General features: G+C 33.7%; 1 protein-coding gene across 48 annotated transcripts in view; it reads right to left on the reverse strand.

Moving 5' to 3' along the window:
* RIMS2 (regulating synaptic membrane exocytosis 2) overlaps positions 1 to 17,106 on the reverse strand; it is a 614,335-nt gene that overhangs the window by 377,726 nt on the left and 219,503 nt on the right. For 7 of the 48 annotated variants that reach the window (XM_025922772.2, XM_025922771.2, XM_025922770.2 and 4 more), the window contains exon 1: positions 12,562 to 13,245. The exons of 34 other annotated variants lie outside the window; for them this stretch is intronic. In XM_025922772.2, the coding sequence (XP_025778557.1) occupies positions 12,562 to 12,683 (122 nt within the window). In that variant the 5' untranslated portion in view covers positions 12,684 to 13,245. Of the gene's footprint in view, positions 1 to 12,561; positions 13,247 to 17,106 lie in introns of those variants that run through there. 7 more of the 48 variants (XM_025922773.2, XM_025922781.2, XM_025922778.2 and 4 more) reach the window with 2 other exon arrangements.

Here is a 17,106-nt window from a genome sequence, read left to right on the forward strand (position 1 = left end):
CAACTCAATGTCCAAAAAAATGTTTATTTATTTTTGAGAGAGAGAGAGACAAAGCGTGAGCAGGGGAGGGGCAGAGAGAGAGGGAGACACAGAATCCGAAGCAGGCTCCAGGCTCTGAGCTGTCTGCACAGAGCCCGATGCGGGGCTCGAACTCACGGACCGGGAGATCATGACCTGAGCTGAAGTCGGACACTGTACTGACTGAGCCACCCAGGCACCCCGTAATAAATCTTTTTTACATAAGTCACAATAAACAAAAGTAACTTTAAAAGACAATTCAAAGATTAGTCCTCATGCATGGGGCACCTGGCTGGCCTAGTCAGTAGAGCATACAACTTGATCTTGCGGTAATGAGTTCAAACCCCATGTTTGAACTCACTGGACCCATGGGTCCAGAGACTACATTAAAAAAAAAAGTAAATTAAATTAAAAAAGATTAATCCTTATGCAGGGGAAGAATTCCATATAATCTTTGGACTGTATTATCTAACTGTGGTACCACTTTTGACTGAAACCACTCATCTATAATTTGTTGCAACACCAATGATAAAGGCTATAATGAACACTTCTTTATTTCTGTGGGCTTCATGGGAAACATGGTAATATTCTTTCAAGCACATATTGCTCTACGTATATTTTCATCACCAGATTTATATTTTGTGCATATGGTTTTATAACAAGCTGTTCAGTTTCTAAGGAAAAATAGTGTATCCTATTTTACGTACACCAAGTTTTGTTTCAAAATTAAAATATAACTCCACAGGTCCCAAAGCAGCAATGTTTAAAAACTCATTGCAAAAAATACATGTGGCCTTGGAAAATTTTATTAATTTAAAAGATGGGCCTTTATGACAAGTAATTACCATCAAACTTTGAGCACACACTTTTTATTTCTTATCCTATGATTGACAGCCAGTTGAAGAATTGGTGATTACTCTCAGAAAGTGAAATTTCACCTTCAGTCTACTCATCCCCATCACAAACATCATCAAATTTCCTTTAAAAATTCCACATGGAAATTATCTGTGAAATGGATGCTCATTAAACATGAGATGAAGAATGAATATTATGGCATTTGTCTTTTCATTGTATCTGATCAGACATTTACTGATAGATCAGAAATATCAAACTTGTATTTTCTGTGAAGAAAGCCTGTGTACATGTTGCTCACATTTTACCATTAGCAACAGTCATTAAAATATGGATGGAGCAGCAAAGAAAGAATAACTAAAAGTTATGTATTCTCTGTATAATCTGATGATACAATAATTTAATCAGGACATGAGTTTCCCAAATTAACCACTGGACAACTGGCTATTCAATGATATTTGCGGGGGGTGGCGAGGGGGGGAATTACAAACAATGAGCTTGGGACTATGAAAGAAACTACAAATATAATTTCTGACAACATAGTGTTTAATAAATACAATTTAAAATGTTAAAGAATTGATTCTTCTTTGGATAATGGCCAAGGAACTCCTATCAAACTAATCCTTCCAAAGATAATACATCCTGGACAAAATGTGAACAAATAACTACTTGAAGTCCCTAGAAAGTAACAAAAAGCAGACAGACACTGGGGTGCAATTGACATTCTGAGGAAGGGAATGACACTAGGTGTGTTTGCCATTTTTGTGACTTCAAGCCAAATCTATTCAATGCCTGGAGGCTAAATCTATATCAGAAAATTCAGAATTTTACCAACTTGAAAAACCGGAGGACAGAGTTTGAGCAAATACAGAAGGTGGAAAGTGAGGGGGAAATGACAAAAAGAAAGCTACAGGAAGGAAAAATAAATGTCTGTGGATAATAAATACTGCCAAATCTCATGCATGCACAGAAAGTCTTCAAGCAGCTCAGCTAAAATTACAATATTTAAACTAAAATTTCAGCTGTTCCACCTCACGGGAAACAAAGTCTGTAGCTCAAGTTCAGCCAAGTTAAATTCCTGCTTTAAAAATAATCAGCACTCTTCAGAACAGATTTCAAAGTCTCTATATAGTATTGTTAAACATGTCCAACACAAAATTTAAGATTACTCAAAATGTTAAGAAATGGGAAAACATGACCCCTACTCAAGAGGAAAAAGGATTAATGGAGACTGATTAAGAGATAAGTTGGATGTTAGAATTGCAGAAAAGGATTTCAAAGCTAGTATGATAACTGTTAAAGGAAGTGAAGTAATATGCTCATAATGACTGAAAAGATAGGAAATCTCAAAAGAGAAATAACCATGTAGAATATAAAAAATAACCAAATAGAAATTTTAGCACAAAAAGTAAAATATCTGAAATAAAAAATGATGCGCTTTTCACCTGAGAGCAGATTATGAAAGAATCAATGAACTTGAAAATTAATCTGAAGAACAGAGAAACACTGAAAAAGTTACAAGAATTTCTAGTATAATTTATGAAAAGCCTAAAATACAAATAATTGAGCAATCAGAAGGAAAAGAGAGATGGAGGCAGAAAAAAATATTAGAACAATAGACAAAACAATTATCAAATTAGGTAAAAAATACAAATTTACAGACTTAAGAAACACATCAAATCCGAAGAAGATAAATAACAATTAAAGACACACATGGGCACATCTCAATAAAACTACTACAAACAAAAGAGAAAGAAAATTTTGAAAGCAAATTGAGAAAAGCAATGCAATAAAATACAAAATACATTAAAATACAAAAGAACAATGATTTAAAGTGCTACTGACTTGTCATGATAAACTTCTCATCGAAAACTAGATGACTCTTGGGGTGCCTGGCTGGCTCAGTCAGTTAAGTGTCCAACTCTTGATTTCAGCCCAGGTCATGATCTCATGGTTAGTGAGATGGAGCCCCACATCAGGTTCTGTGCTGACAGCGCGGAGCCTGCTTGGGATTCTCTCATTCCCTCCCTCTCTGCACCTCCCTTACCCTCATCTCTCTTTCTCTCTTTCTCTCTCTCTCTCTGTCTGTCTGTCTGTCTGTCTCTCTCTCTCTCTCTCTCTCAAAATAAATAAAGAAACCTTAAAAAAAAAAAAAAAAACTAGAGGACTCTAAACTATTAAAAGAAAAGATGGGGCACCTGGCTGGCTCAGTTCGTAGAGCAAGCAACTCTTGACCTTGGGTTTGAGTTCAAGCCCCACTTTGGGTATAGAGATTACTTAAAAATAAAATCTTTTTTAAGGAAGGGGAGGGGAGGGGTGGGGAGAGGAGGGGAGGGGAGGGGAGGGGAGGTTAGAAAGGAAAGGACTGACAACAGAGAATTCTATATCCAACAAAAATATTCACAAAAAAATGAAAACTAAATAAAATTGTCTTTCAGATAAGAGTAAATGGAGAAGTGACTATCTGCACTTCAAGACATGCTAAAGGAAGTTCACCAGGCTAAAGAACAGTATATCACTAGAAATTTGGATCTTCAGGAAGAAAAATGATTAAAATGATAAGAAAGAGAATAATTAGGAAAAGAACAGTAATCAGTGCAATAGTAGACAAACATTACAGAAAAATCTACAAAGCTAAAAGAGAAAATATAATAAACTCTTAGGTAAACTGATCAAGCAAATGAAAGACCATTAATTGCTAAATACCAGTATCAGAAATAAAAGGATTATCATTATAAAGTGGATATTAAAGTGGACATTAAAGGATAATATAGGAAAATTATGAAATTTATAACAGCAAATTTATCAACTTAAATAAAAATGGCCAATTTCTTGAAAAACACCGCTTACCACAACTAGTAAAGATTAAACAAAATCTAAATAGTCCTATTTATCTTAAAGAAACTTTCACAAAAAGAAAACTTCCTGTCCAAATGGTTTCATGGGTAAATTCTATCAAATATGTAAGGAAAAGTAACACCAATCTTACACCAAGTGTTGACAAAATAGAGGATAAGTTAAAAATCCCCAACTCATTTTAGAGCTCACAAAAATCTTAATGCCAAAACCTGCCACTGACATGTCAGTAAAAGACAAAATACAATAGGTTTTATGAATACAGATGAAAAACTCTTTATAAACAGCAGAAAATATTGGGGCACCTGGGTGGCTCAGTCGATTAAGCATCTGACTCTTGATTTCAGCTCAGGTCGCTCAGTTCATGGGTTCAAGCCCCACACTGGCCTCCATGCTGACAGTGCAGATCCTGCTTGAGATCTTCTCTCTCTCCCTCTCTCTCTGCCCCTCCTCCACTCTCTCTCTCTCTCTCTCTCTCTCTCTCTCTCTCTCTCTCTCAAAAAAAAAATAAACTTAGGGGCGCCTGGGTGGCGCAGTCGGTTTAGCGTCCGACTTCAGCCAGGTCACGATCTCACGGTCTGTGAGTTCGAGCCCCGCGTCAGGCTCTGGGCTGATGGCTCAGAGCCTGGAGCCTGTTTCCAATTCTGTGTCTCCCTCTCTCTCTGCCCCTCCCCTGTTCATGCTCTGTCTCTCTCTGTCTCAAAAATAAATAAACGTTGAAAAAAAAAAAATAAAAATAAATAAATAAATAAATAAATAAACTTAAAAAAAATTTAAATAGTAAAAAATATAAACCAGCAACATACAAAATGGATAATATCCTATGACCAAGTGACATTTAGTCCAAGAATGCAAAGTTGGTTTCATATTCAAAACTCAACTAATATAATTAGCAGTTTAACAGAACAAGGAAGTAGAATCATGGTCATTTCAATAACTGCAGAAAAAGCATTTCACAAATGCAAACCCATTCAAGGTTTAAAAAAAAACTGTCAAAAACTAATGGACTCCCATAACTTCTTTTTAACATTGCACTATTAGTCCTAAGCATTATAATAAGAAAAGAAAAAGAAGTAAGAAGCATAAATACTGGAAATGCAATGAAACTATCTCTATTTGCAGATGACACGATTGTTTACATAGGGTAGTGTGGCAAATCTACAAGACAACTATAAGAACTAATAAGTAAGTTTAGCAAGGTCAAAAGATACAAAGTTAATATTAAAAATAAATTAGATATTTACAAAGTAGCAGAAAACAACTAGAAGCTGATATTTAAAAATAATTCTGTTTATAGTAATACCATAAACTTAAAATTCTTATGAAAAAAATTAACAAAAGTCATTCAAGACCTCTTCCCTTTAACCTACAAAACACTGTTAGTTAAATTAAAGAGGACCTAAATAAATGAAGAGATATACCAGCAGAAGATTCCAAAGTTGTTAAGATGATAACTCTCCCCAAATCAATCTACAGAAATACAACACAATCGCAGCCTTAATCCTAAGTAAACTTGTAAATCAAGATTAACAAATTGATTTATAAAATATGTATGAAAACGCAAAGGATCTAAAATATTCAGCCTATTTTGAAAAATAATAGGGGTGGAGAACTTATACCACCTGACCTCAAGATTACTATAAAGGTAAGACACTGTGGTATTGCACAAAGACAGACAAAAAACATGGATCAATGGAATGGAATAGACAGCCCAGAAATGTAAGCACACGTATACAATTATTTAATTCCCTACAAACGTGACAAAGCAAACCGATAGTGAGTAGAAATTCTTTTAAGTCTTTTCTGAAAATGATGATGGAACACTGGATATCCACCCGGAAAAAAATATGAATCTTGACCTCTACCTCACATCATATACACAAAAATTAACATGTGATGGAACATATACCTAAACTGCAAAGCTAACACTCTAAAACTTCTGGGAAATACATAAGAAGATAGTTTTGGGGCACCTGGGTGGCTCAGTCGGTTAAGCGTCCAACTTCGGCTCAGGTCATGATCTCACGGTTTATGAGTTTGGAGACCCACATGGGGCTCTGTGCTGACAGCTCGGAGCCTGGAGCCTGATTCAGACTCTGTGTCTCCCTCTCTCTGTCCCTCCCCTGCTTGCACTCTGTCTCCTTCTGTCTCTCTCAAAAATAAATAAACATTAAATTAAATAAACATTAGGGATTGGCAAAGGATTTTTAGACAGCACACAGAAAACAAAAACCCTAAGAGAAAAAAATTGATAAATTAGATTTCATCAAAATTAAAACTTCCACTCATCTAAAGGCATTATTAAGAAAATGAACAGGCAAACCACAGACTGGGAGAAAATATTCACAGAGCGTATATCTGTCAAATGATGGATATCCAGGTAGGTAAAAAACAAACAAACAAAAAATTCTACAACTCATTAAGAAAAACAAAGCCTAATTTTAAAAAAAGTAGGATGTACAGTTGGCCAATGAGAATATGAAGAACTGTTTGACATTGTTAATCAGGCAAATACAAAATATCATAAGGAGATGCTATTATAAGCTCACCACAAAATGACAAAAATTAAAAAGACACATCCTCAAATGTTGGAAAGTGTGTGGAAACCCCAAAATGCTCAAACATATTTGGTGGGAGTTTAAAATGCACAACCACTTTTTAAAATGGTCTGCATTATAAAACTAAACATACATCTACCCTGTGACCCAAGAATTCCTCTTCTAAGTATTCATGCAAGAGTATAAAAATGATTGTCCACAAATAAGACTTAAGAGAGAGAAGGGTATATTCATAAAATGGAATATTATTCAGCAATAAAAAGGAAAAAAAACTACACATACATGCAACAACATGGATAAATATTTTTAAATTATGCTGATTAAAAGCCTTTTATAAAAGATTATATTCTATATGATTTCAATTATATGAAGTTCTAGAACAGACATAGGTAATCTATACCAGGCGAGAAAAAAGCAGAACGATATTTGGTTCCAGAGGCTGGGGGAAGACAGTGTTGACTGGAAAGAAGCATGAAGGATCCGATAAGTGTTGGAATTCAGAGGTTAACAATATATAGCCCTTAACTCAAGAAGCTCACAGAATAGTGATTTTAACAATATCACAGAGCCAGGAAGCGGCAGACCTAAGATACAAACACCAGTGCCATGGTCAACACTACAGAGCATACGGCTAACACAGTACGTATAGGAAAGTCAAGCACAGATCAATTCTTGACTAAACATGGCAGCTCTCCTTGCCATTTTCCATTTCCTCTACCTCTGACATTTCAAAGGTCACTCAGTGAGATGGAAAGTTTAACAAGGTTTAAAATGAGAAGTCCAGAGTTGGATTTTAAGTAAGCAGTTGAAAACTGTGTTTCTAGAGCCTAATGTGGATCCCATGTCCCACTTTCTAAATCAGAGCTGCTCCACTTTTGCCTGCTTTACATACTGCGTTACATTCTGAAGGAGGTATTCTCTGGTGAAAACAAAAAACAAATGAACAAAAAGCGGAGTTTGAAAACCATTAGGCAAAATAAAGCCATGAGCAATGGCTTCTCTCATTTTGCCCAAAACGAAGTGTTCACACACCTTTGTGAGATATTTAAAACTTCTCAGATTGAGAAGCTAAACTCAAATTGTAGATCAGTCCTAGGAATTCGTTTGTTATACACATGAATCTTTGTGACTGATGAGTGAGTATGAATATGAGAGCTCATAGCACATATGAAACGAATTCACTTCAGTAATTGGTGAATAGTGCCAGCATTAAACAGAAAGCTTACCAGTAATGATCTTCTTTGACTTCTCTAAGATCCTTCATAATCATATAAAAGTTGGTAACAAAAAAAGTACAGGTAACATTTACCTGTCAGTCATCAACAAAAACAGTAGCTTTATAAAAATTTTCCAATAAAGAAAATATTTTAAAACTACATCAGTATCAGAGTAAGTATCTGTACTAAAAATTGTGGTATATAGCTAAGGTCCACAGTAAATATTCCAGTAAAAATATGTGTGATACACATTCATGAATCAAAAGTCACTTTGATTAGAAATAAAGAGATAATTGTTAAGATTTGGTTTTATGTCTGTGGTATATGATTAGTATTTCAGTAATCATTAGGATATATATATATATATATATATATATATATATATATATATATACTAATAGGTATATGATTAGTATTTCAGTAATCATTAGGATATATATATATACTAATAGGTATATATTTCAGTAATTAGTATTTCAGTAATCATTAGGGTATATATATATATCCTAATGATTACTGAAATACTAATCATATACATATATACATATGTATACATATATGTGTATACATATACATATATACATATGTATACATATATGTGTATACATATATACACATATATATGTGTATATGTATATACATATGTATATATGTATATACATATACACATATATATATATCCAACAAGGTTAAATAAATATGTGTGTGTGTTTGTGTACATGTGAGCATGTGTGTATCAGACTACCGAGTGCCTTAGACTTCAGAATAAAGACTGTCCATAAAAAAATGTTCCTATAATGAAAATCAGTTGTGCTACAATCATACCAACTCCAAATGATGCACACTGTGCAGACTGCATTCTCAAAGCTATAAAAAGTGAGCATGCTGTTCTTTTAATGTCAAAGTAGTCATTAATGTGCCATGATGAATAACAGGAGTTTATGCCAAAAATCCTGAACACAAATTGATGGCTTCATTATAAACCAAAGCAGTAGTAAATGCTATGTAAAGGGCTAAATACTTCTCACCAAAACCACTACCAGATTAAATAATTAAACATTTATTTTGCAAAATCAAATTTTATTTCAATAATATTAATGTTTTAGAACTGTGGAAATCTGTCAGTGGAAAGGAGTGCATTTGCACTAGGTAATTTCAAGCTTTACATTTCATTTTTTATAGACCAGCCCTGTAATTTATTGTCAAAAAGCAACACTTTTCAGAAGTACTAATAATAATTAGTGGAGGATGGCAGGCACAAACTGACGCTAGTCCAGGCAAAGCAGATCATATGGTTATCTTACCAGTAATTGAAAACACCAACAAATCCAAATATCCTGTAGTCTATTAAGGGTTTTGTAATCTTAGTTTAAAACATGGAAGTCTGCCTCTTCTCATTATATGTATATGGAAGGGAGAGAAAGACTGTCTCTAACACCTCTTCTGAATAAATTCCAGTCCTATTATGCCCCTGTGTGGCCGGACGGCACAGGAAATTCACTGCCACACATTTAGTTACAAAGAAATAATCACATCTGGAAAAAATACAGATTTCTTCTCCGTACAAGAGAGGTTACTCAAAATCGGTAAATGGAAAAATTTGAAGGATACGAATCAAGCACATTTTCCTGCACATTTTATCACAAAAGATAGATATCATATCTTGTCCATTTGAATACTGCTCAAAGCAATTGAGTACTCAATGCAGTGAACTCTGTTAAAAATATATCTTCTGGCATCCTGATATTACTTACGTTTGCTTCCAAAGACAAGCTCACAAAATGATTTAAGCTTCATAATGATTTTAGCACTTGAGGATTTTTTTATTGGCAACAAAAGCAATTATCTTTGTATCTGATTAAATATTTAATTTGGAAAAATGAGTTGATAGTAAGGAAACTTGATAACAAGAATTTAAATTAAAGTGGCATTTCATCAAAACCTGTCAAAGTGGATTTATGCAGGATGCAGATCCTGATTTTTTTTCTTGCTTTACCTTCAGTTGTTTCATATTAGCTGTAAAAGAACAGAGGATATCCTACCACTGCCTTTATGCACATTTTAAAATGGTACTCAACAACCACAATGATGAGAGAAAAAGCTAAGAAGTTTCAGTTTGAAACATAAGGGTTGGTCCCTATGGCTTCCAACAAGTCTAAAATATTCTAATGATTTTCACTCATAAATAAATTTCAATTATGCACTTGATAATAAAATACTTTAACAATCTATATTCATCAACAATTTAGTAATTTAGTATCCAGAATATATTACTGGTGTATTTAAAATCTTGGCTCTTTTGACAAGTTGAACCTGTAAATGTCTTTGGAGTAACTATTATGGGAGATTTTTGTCTTTGAACACTTTATCTTCCATGTCATAGAAGTAAACTGCCCTACCATCTGAAACCTGATGCAAATTGAGTTGCAGATTTAGGGATTACTTACCAGATTAGTTACCTGGGAAAAGTCTCAAGATTACTACTACTTGAAAGGTCCCCTCAACAACATATCATGTATAATCAATGCATAGTACTATTTTAGTAATTTCTCCTAGAAAGCAATTTAGAATAAAATATATTCCAATTGTCTATATCTCTGATGTTATTTTTCCATCAGCTTAAAGATCATAGATCATGTCACAATACAACTACTGAATATTCCATTCGAACTAGTCCAAACAATCAAGTGATTACTCTACATATTGTAACAACCAAGACTGCTCTTTCCAGAGACAGTGTTACATAATTGATGCTTCAAATCCCAAAACCATTAATGTCCAGTCCACAAGGTCAAAAGGCTCGTTATTTAGAAACATTTTTAAAGTTGTTGTAAGATCACACCTAATGACATACCAGCGTCCTTTTTCCATGACTTTTCCTTCAAGAATGATTTATTAGTCTACATCTTACTTTCTGATTCAATGCTAACTGAAAGGTTGATGTCTAGGCATTTGTATATTTTTAAAGAACCTCAGCAGAAAAAGAGTTCTAAAAGACCATTATATCTGATCTGAACACAAGTAACCAAAACACTAAAATATGTGGAGGCATTAATTGTGAGTTATATAAACTTACTTTCACTCTTCATACTTCTAAAATAATAACTATTGGCACAACTGGTTTTGACTGATTTTGAAAGTAAATCAAGTAGTTGATCATTTATGAAAATCAGTACATCTACATGTGAAAAAATGTCATATGTTTCTTGAAGACTAAGAAGTTAAAGAACATATAAAGCAGGGATTTTTTTCCCCTGAAGCAGAATACGTTTTTATTGATTAGTTGGTAGTTTCAGATAATCTTAGGTTTAAAAAAACCAAAATAAGGTTAAGTAAGACTGGTCTTACAGAAGCATCAGAAACTTCACATTTTAATGCTTGATTGCAACAGCATAAAATTCTGGATTTTTAATAATGAGAGCAATGCAATCATAAATACATGCCAACAATAAAAGAAACTTGAAGCTAAAGCAAAAGCAGAGTGATAGGGATCCACAGTTCCGTCAAGATATAGATATTCCCATATTTTAACACTAATGTTTCCTTTAAAACTAATTCCTTGCCATACTGTTAACAGCACAATTCCTAACATGAATATACATCCAGACCTAACATTAATATTTTTAAACACATAAGTTCTTGGCATTAAAAAAAAAAAAAGATAGAAATCAAGCAAAGAAAAGATTTATAAAAGATGAGTACAAATCCTGAAACTCTGGTAGCTTCAGGTCATGGAAATTTTAAGAAAGCCATACTGCCTCTTTTATTTAAATATAACATGCAAGACAGATTATTTTTACCATAAATGACAGACACTCAAGTGATGTATTACTAAATTAAAAAGCCCGGTATCTTAAAATATAGATAGCCTGTTACAGAATATCACAGCACTTCACATACTGTTATATATTTTAAATTATCCAAAAACTAAACATAAAAAAATAGAATTTGTCAACTGAATAAAACTGTCCTGAGGAAAGAAGTGAAATTTTATAAAAAACAGATATGTTACTTCACATTCAATGAAAAGGTCATCAATATATTTATCCTCGGTAAGCATTTTAAATGCCCACAAATTTTAAAAGCCTCCTTTTCCTTTGCTAAATTAAGACACATACTGTGTAATAGTTTTTTTTTAATCTCTAAATAGGCTGCCTCACATTGTTCAGAAGAGACCAGAAGAACCATTCAATATTCTGTGCACTATTACTTCTCCCTCAATTTCCAGAAGGCTTTAGTGCATTATTATCATGTTCAAAAATTTCTTCCTCAGTCCTTCTCCACGTATATTTAGTTAAAATGGGGTCTTTTCTACAGTAGGTATATAACATTAGACATTCTCACAACGTAAACAGCTGGGTGATAAAACTGCATTTTAAAAGCGTTCTTTAATAGGCTGTCTCTTTTCGTGTAAGCCAGAGAAACCGTCTAAAACATATGTTCATAATTTCACAATCTTCTCCACACACATAAAATGATGAGGTTGAAAAAGCAATAGGAATTCATAACAAAGCATCCTTTCAAACTAGCTGACCAAATACAAAGCAATACTAGCAGTTTGATAATACAGCTTGTTTAAAAGTGATTATTGATCTACTCTGCATAGAGAAATGTCTCAGACCCAGGAAACATCTTCCGCATGTTTTACAAAGAGCATGCATGACTGCTAATTCATATTTTCCAACAAATCACATAGGATTATATATCCCCATCCCTATAAATGCATTGTAATCACTGCCATGATCACAAAGAAAAAAAACCTATCAGGCATTTTAAATTGATCATTTTAGTTATTAGAAAATGAAATCATGAAACAGCCTGTATTATGTTTCAGAGGTCAAACTAGTTAAATTTAAGATGCTTTGGGGGGCTTTGAAGTAAGCTTATTTTCCTTCTCAAAATTCAATTAAGAAAAATGCCACATAAAATTTTATATTTGTGATAAGAAGACAACACCCTTATCATACCAACATTTCAGTACAGAACAATTTTTACAGGCATATCAGATTATTATTCAGAAAACATCAATGCTGAAGGAAATAGAGTTTAGCTTTACTCACCTTGCATTGTTCAGCGTTTGTCCAAAAAGCTCATTTTGTAAAATATTTGGTGGGGATGAGAAAACCCCATGAAAATGAGATAAGACAGAATTGCAGACCTGGCGCAATGTCTCAAATTGCATTTTCTTTCTTTTCCCCCCCCCTTCTCTTATTTTTCCTTACCACCTGTCTTTAAAGTCATCTATTTGCAGACACCATCAAATAAAAACATGCCAATCAAGTTCCATATTTCTCCTGAGCTCTGTAGAAACTGTGCTTAAATGAGCAGAGGTTGATAGTTAATTGTACAGTCATTATTCTTCTAATTCAGTCGTAGAAGATTCAGTGCCCGTACAGCTTTCGGCTTTCTCCTGACTGTAGCAAGAATTCTAAACAGCAGTAAGCTTTTTGGGCATTCCCAGCTGAAGTGTGAAGCTGAGCTGCTCTCATGTACTCTACTTATATTTCTCTAAGCCTATTAAAAACACGCAATGAATAGATGCTGTCGTCAGGAGTTTCAGCACATCTGGCTGCCAGCAATAAAATCTCAGAAGTAATAAAAATGGGGACAAGGTATCTTCTCAATGTTACTACTGGGTAAGAAGGAGAGGAGTTCTGCATTTCCCAACCCTTTTTTCTTTCCCTGGAAAACAAGCAACTCCAGCAACAGAGTATGTAGGTCTCTTCACTGTGCAGGCTGCTGCATAGGACCAGAACACTCTAAAAATAAGCGGTATATCCTTCTTTTGATATCGTGAAGCAATAAGACAGACAATACAGACAATAGGGCTTTTATTGCCTGCATTCACAATGCTGTGCTTCCAAAGAGACATTTGGAAAACATGAACTTATTCATCTTAACTTCTTCATTTGAAAATGTCTTCATTTGGTTTTAAAGAAAAATGAGTAACATTCAATCCAGTCTCTTTCCAAAGGCCGTACATATTGACTACATGATTATTTGTGCAATTTTAGAAAAAAATTATTCTCTGCTACTCTATCAATTAAAACTCACTTAGGCAGCACACATTGAATGTGAACTTTTCCACAAGTCAAAAAACACAAGTAAGGCCAGGGACTTTATCAACTATTATTAATTTATTTCAATAAATGGTGGTCATTTCTCAGAAAAGAATATTTCCTGAAGGCTCCAATTGTCTTAGAGTACCTCAGATCACCATCCATTCTTAAAAGAGTAATTCTGGTTTAGATCAAATGTTTGGGTTATTAAATATCCATGTGCATCCAATCTTACTACAAAAGATGCTCTAAAAGTTGTGTGTAAACCAAATTTTAAAAATCAACTCACTCACAGGGACAATTAATATTTTTATTGCTCCTTAACTACTCCTAAACCATGACATTTCTATAACAAGTATATCCCTTTTAGGCCTTTTTTACCTCAACTTTTAGCCCTCACCCTTTCCATCCCCTTCCACACATATACCACTAGCAATAAATAACCAGGCACTTAAATACACTAAGAAGTTTTTTTAAAAACTGGTGAATTCTTTGTTGACATGAATAAGCATTTCACAAAAGAGCAACACAAAATAAACATGTAATAATGCAAATTTTTAAGTAATTTCTTTCTTTTAGAAATTAAGATGTTTAATTATGGGTTTGTCCTCAACCAAGAGTGCCCCTGTTTTGCTTATTATTTATTATTTTATATTTTTATGGGTGCACATTCATCTACTTATGAAATATATATATGTAATAACTATAAAGTATTTTTTGGCTTATAAAGTACTTCTAAATTTATTTTTTTAATATCCAGAAAATGTGAGCAAGTGGTAGTTCTGCTATTGTTTCATAAATGAAAAGAAACTGAGGCCTTAAAAGATTGAAGATCACACAGCTTATATAAATAGAGTATCTGAATGAAGATCTCTGCCTTGGACTCCACATCACATGCCCCTTCCCTATCATTCTGTCTTCTATGTGCACACACACACACACGCACACACACACACACACACACATCCATTGTGAATAGATTAGTCTCTATACATGAATAGGAAAACTACCTGCCAGTGACCTAATCAAAGATATTTCAGTTAGAGCAAACATTCCAATGGTTTTAATTCATAAGTAACTTTAAATAGATTTCTTTCCTTTCACTCAAACAGAAGCAACCTGATATGCTAAAAATCTTAAGCTTCTGATCATAAGTGAATTTTTTATATCTATAAAAGGTCAATTTCTATAAGTGGAAACACATTTTTAAAATTCTTAATTTCAAAGCTCATACTAACTGTGATGAATATGTATGTGCATATATGTATGTATGTATATATTTCCCCCTTGCAGGTAGGTTTAATTTGTATAAATAATCAAAAGCCCTTTTGAAGTTAAGTCTGTTAAGTAAGGTGTTACACTGCAAAGCACTCTTCATTGCTATAAAAAAAAAAAAAAGTTTCTTTTGTTTCAGAGTTGGATCTGAAGACAAGGTCATAGGAAGAGTTCCAAAAAATGGTCTCAGCAATGGAAACATCACTAGAATGAACTGCAAAATTACTTCTTTAAAAACTAAAGAAACAGCAACTACCTTCCTCAGACCCTTCTTTTCCAGCTCTCACTATACAACACACACTACTGGTCAGCTTTCTCTTCATTCCCTCAACATTCTAGAAGTGCTTTCTTCCACTTCCCCCTCCCCTTACCAACCTTTCACCTGCTCCCATTCATTCTTAAGGATTCAAATGTCACTTTCTCAAGAAGACTTTCTCTGACTTAGCTTAGGTCCCCTATTATGCACTTTCATCATACCCTGTACTCGTTCTTCATGCATCTGATAAAAGTGTAACTATATATTTACTTGAAAAAAAAATGTTTAATGTCTTTCACCCTCAGTTCCATGAGGTTAAGGCTAAACATTGTTTTATTCTATAGCACAATGCCTAGCACAAAGTAAGTACTTAATAAATATTTGTTGAATGAACAGATGTCTATATTTTATTGAAAAGGTAATTAGCTTTTAGTCACATCCCATAAGTAGGATAAGAAACTGCTCAGGGCTCAATTTGGTTCTTTGTTTCTGTGTTTACTTTAGCCGGCCACATCTTATTATAAGGTTCATAAATACAAAAGCAACCAATATTTGCAATCAAAACCATTGTGTAATTTGTTGGAATATCCTGAATATTTTAAGAATGTTTACAGCTAATATTTGTTTTACATTTTCTATACACTGTAGGCCACATGTAACATAAATACCAGAAGCTTCTACGATGAGAGAAAGAACATGGCACTTGGAGTTTATTGGCCTAGATTTAAGTATTGACTCCAAACCTAACCAGCCATTATACCTCAAGACATCCACTTTATATACCTGGGCTATGGTTTCTTCAAGCTACATCATTTACCTCACAGGGCTATTATTATATTTGAACATGTAATGTATATAAACTCATTTTATAAACTTTAAGGTACATAGTAATTGCAAGTAACCTCACTATGAGCTACCTAAGGAATCACATTATTGGAACCAGGATTCTAACAATTATGTCCTTTTATTTATCATACTTGTTCATGCATTTCTTTATGAATTTCTTTTGTGTAAGGCTCTATCCTTCTGTCTGTTGGATGTTGACAGGATACAATGCTGATACTCACCTCTTTCTGGGAAAATTAGATAATTAGCTCTGTATTTACACTGAGTCCAGCAGAGAAGCATTAAGTCTCACAAATGAAGTTGATGGTGGAAATTTGGCTGTACTATTAGAATCTTTTGTACCTCACCGATAGCGACAAAGCAAACTAGAGCTCTCCCAGAAGAGGTGTTAAGAAACTTCTAGCAGCAGAGGCAATTTTATTAAAGAAGATTTCTAAACAGCATATCAACACGTGAAAAAGTTCAAGCTAAGTAATCAAAGAATTCAAATAAAAATAATCACATTAAAGTGTATGTTTGCCCATGAAATTGGCAAAGTATTGTCCGGAGAGTCAGAGAAGAGGCACCGTCTCATATCAGATTTACTGCTAGAGTGCATTTGGGTAGAACCTTTCTGAGAAATATTTAGTATTATGTACCAAAACTTTAAAAGTGCTCAAAAGCTGACAGAACACTGGAAGAATAAACACTAAAATGTTAATATTGATTATTTCTGGGTGAGACATCACATTTTTTTCTTCCATTGTATTTCTTTATACATTAACCACAAAAAAAGCCCAAAGTTTAATCTACCTGTAAGTAGAGAATTCTACAATTACAATGAAACCATAACCATAACAAATTAAGTATGATGTCAGCCCATGAGCTTTTTCTTAGCAATGCTTAAGTAAATCAAATATTAAGTTTCACGTGAATAGCTTTATGCATTAGCAGAGGTATTCTCTTCTTTGTCAGGAAGTTCCTAAGATTCTATAACAACTCAAATAGTTTAGTTAGTACTATGAAATATCCAAAGGAGAGGGGAAAAAAACCACTTAGCACTAACTCGTTTATTATGTCATCCTCAAAAATACTTGAAGTATAAGCTCTTAAATTAAAATTACTTAAGAGTCTTGGTTTGCAAATGCCTAATGGCTGTGAGCTAAATGTCTTAAGAAATTCACCACAAA

This window comes from Puma concolor, chromosome F2, assembly GCF_028749965.1.
Source record: "Puma concolor isolate L17-30 chromosome F2, mPumCon1.1.hap2, whole genome shotgun sequence".
Taxonomy (NCBI): Eukaryota; Metazoa; Chordata; class Mammalia; order Carnivora; family Felidae; genus Puma; species Puma concolor.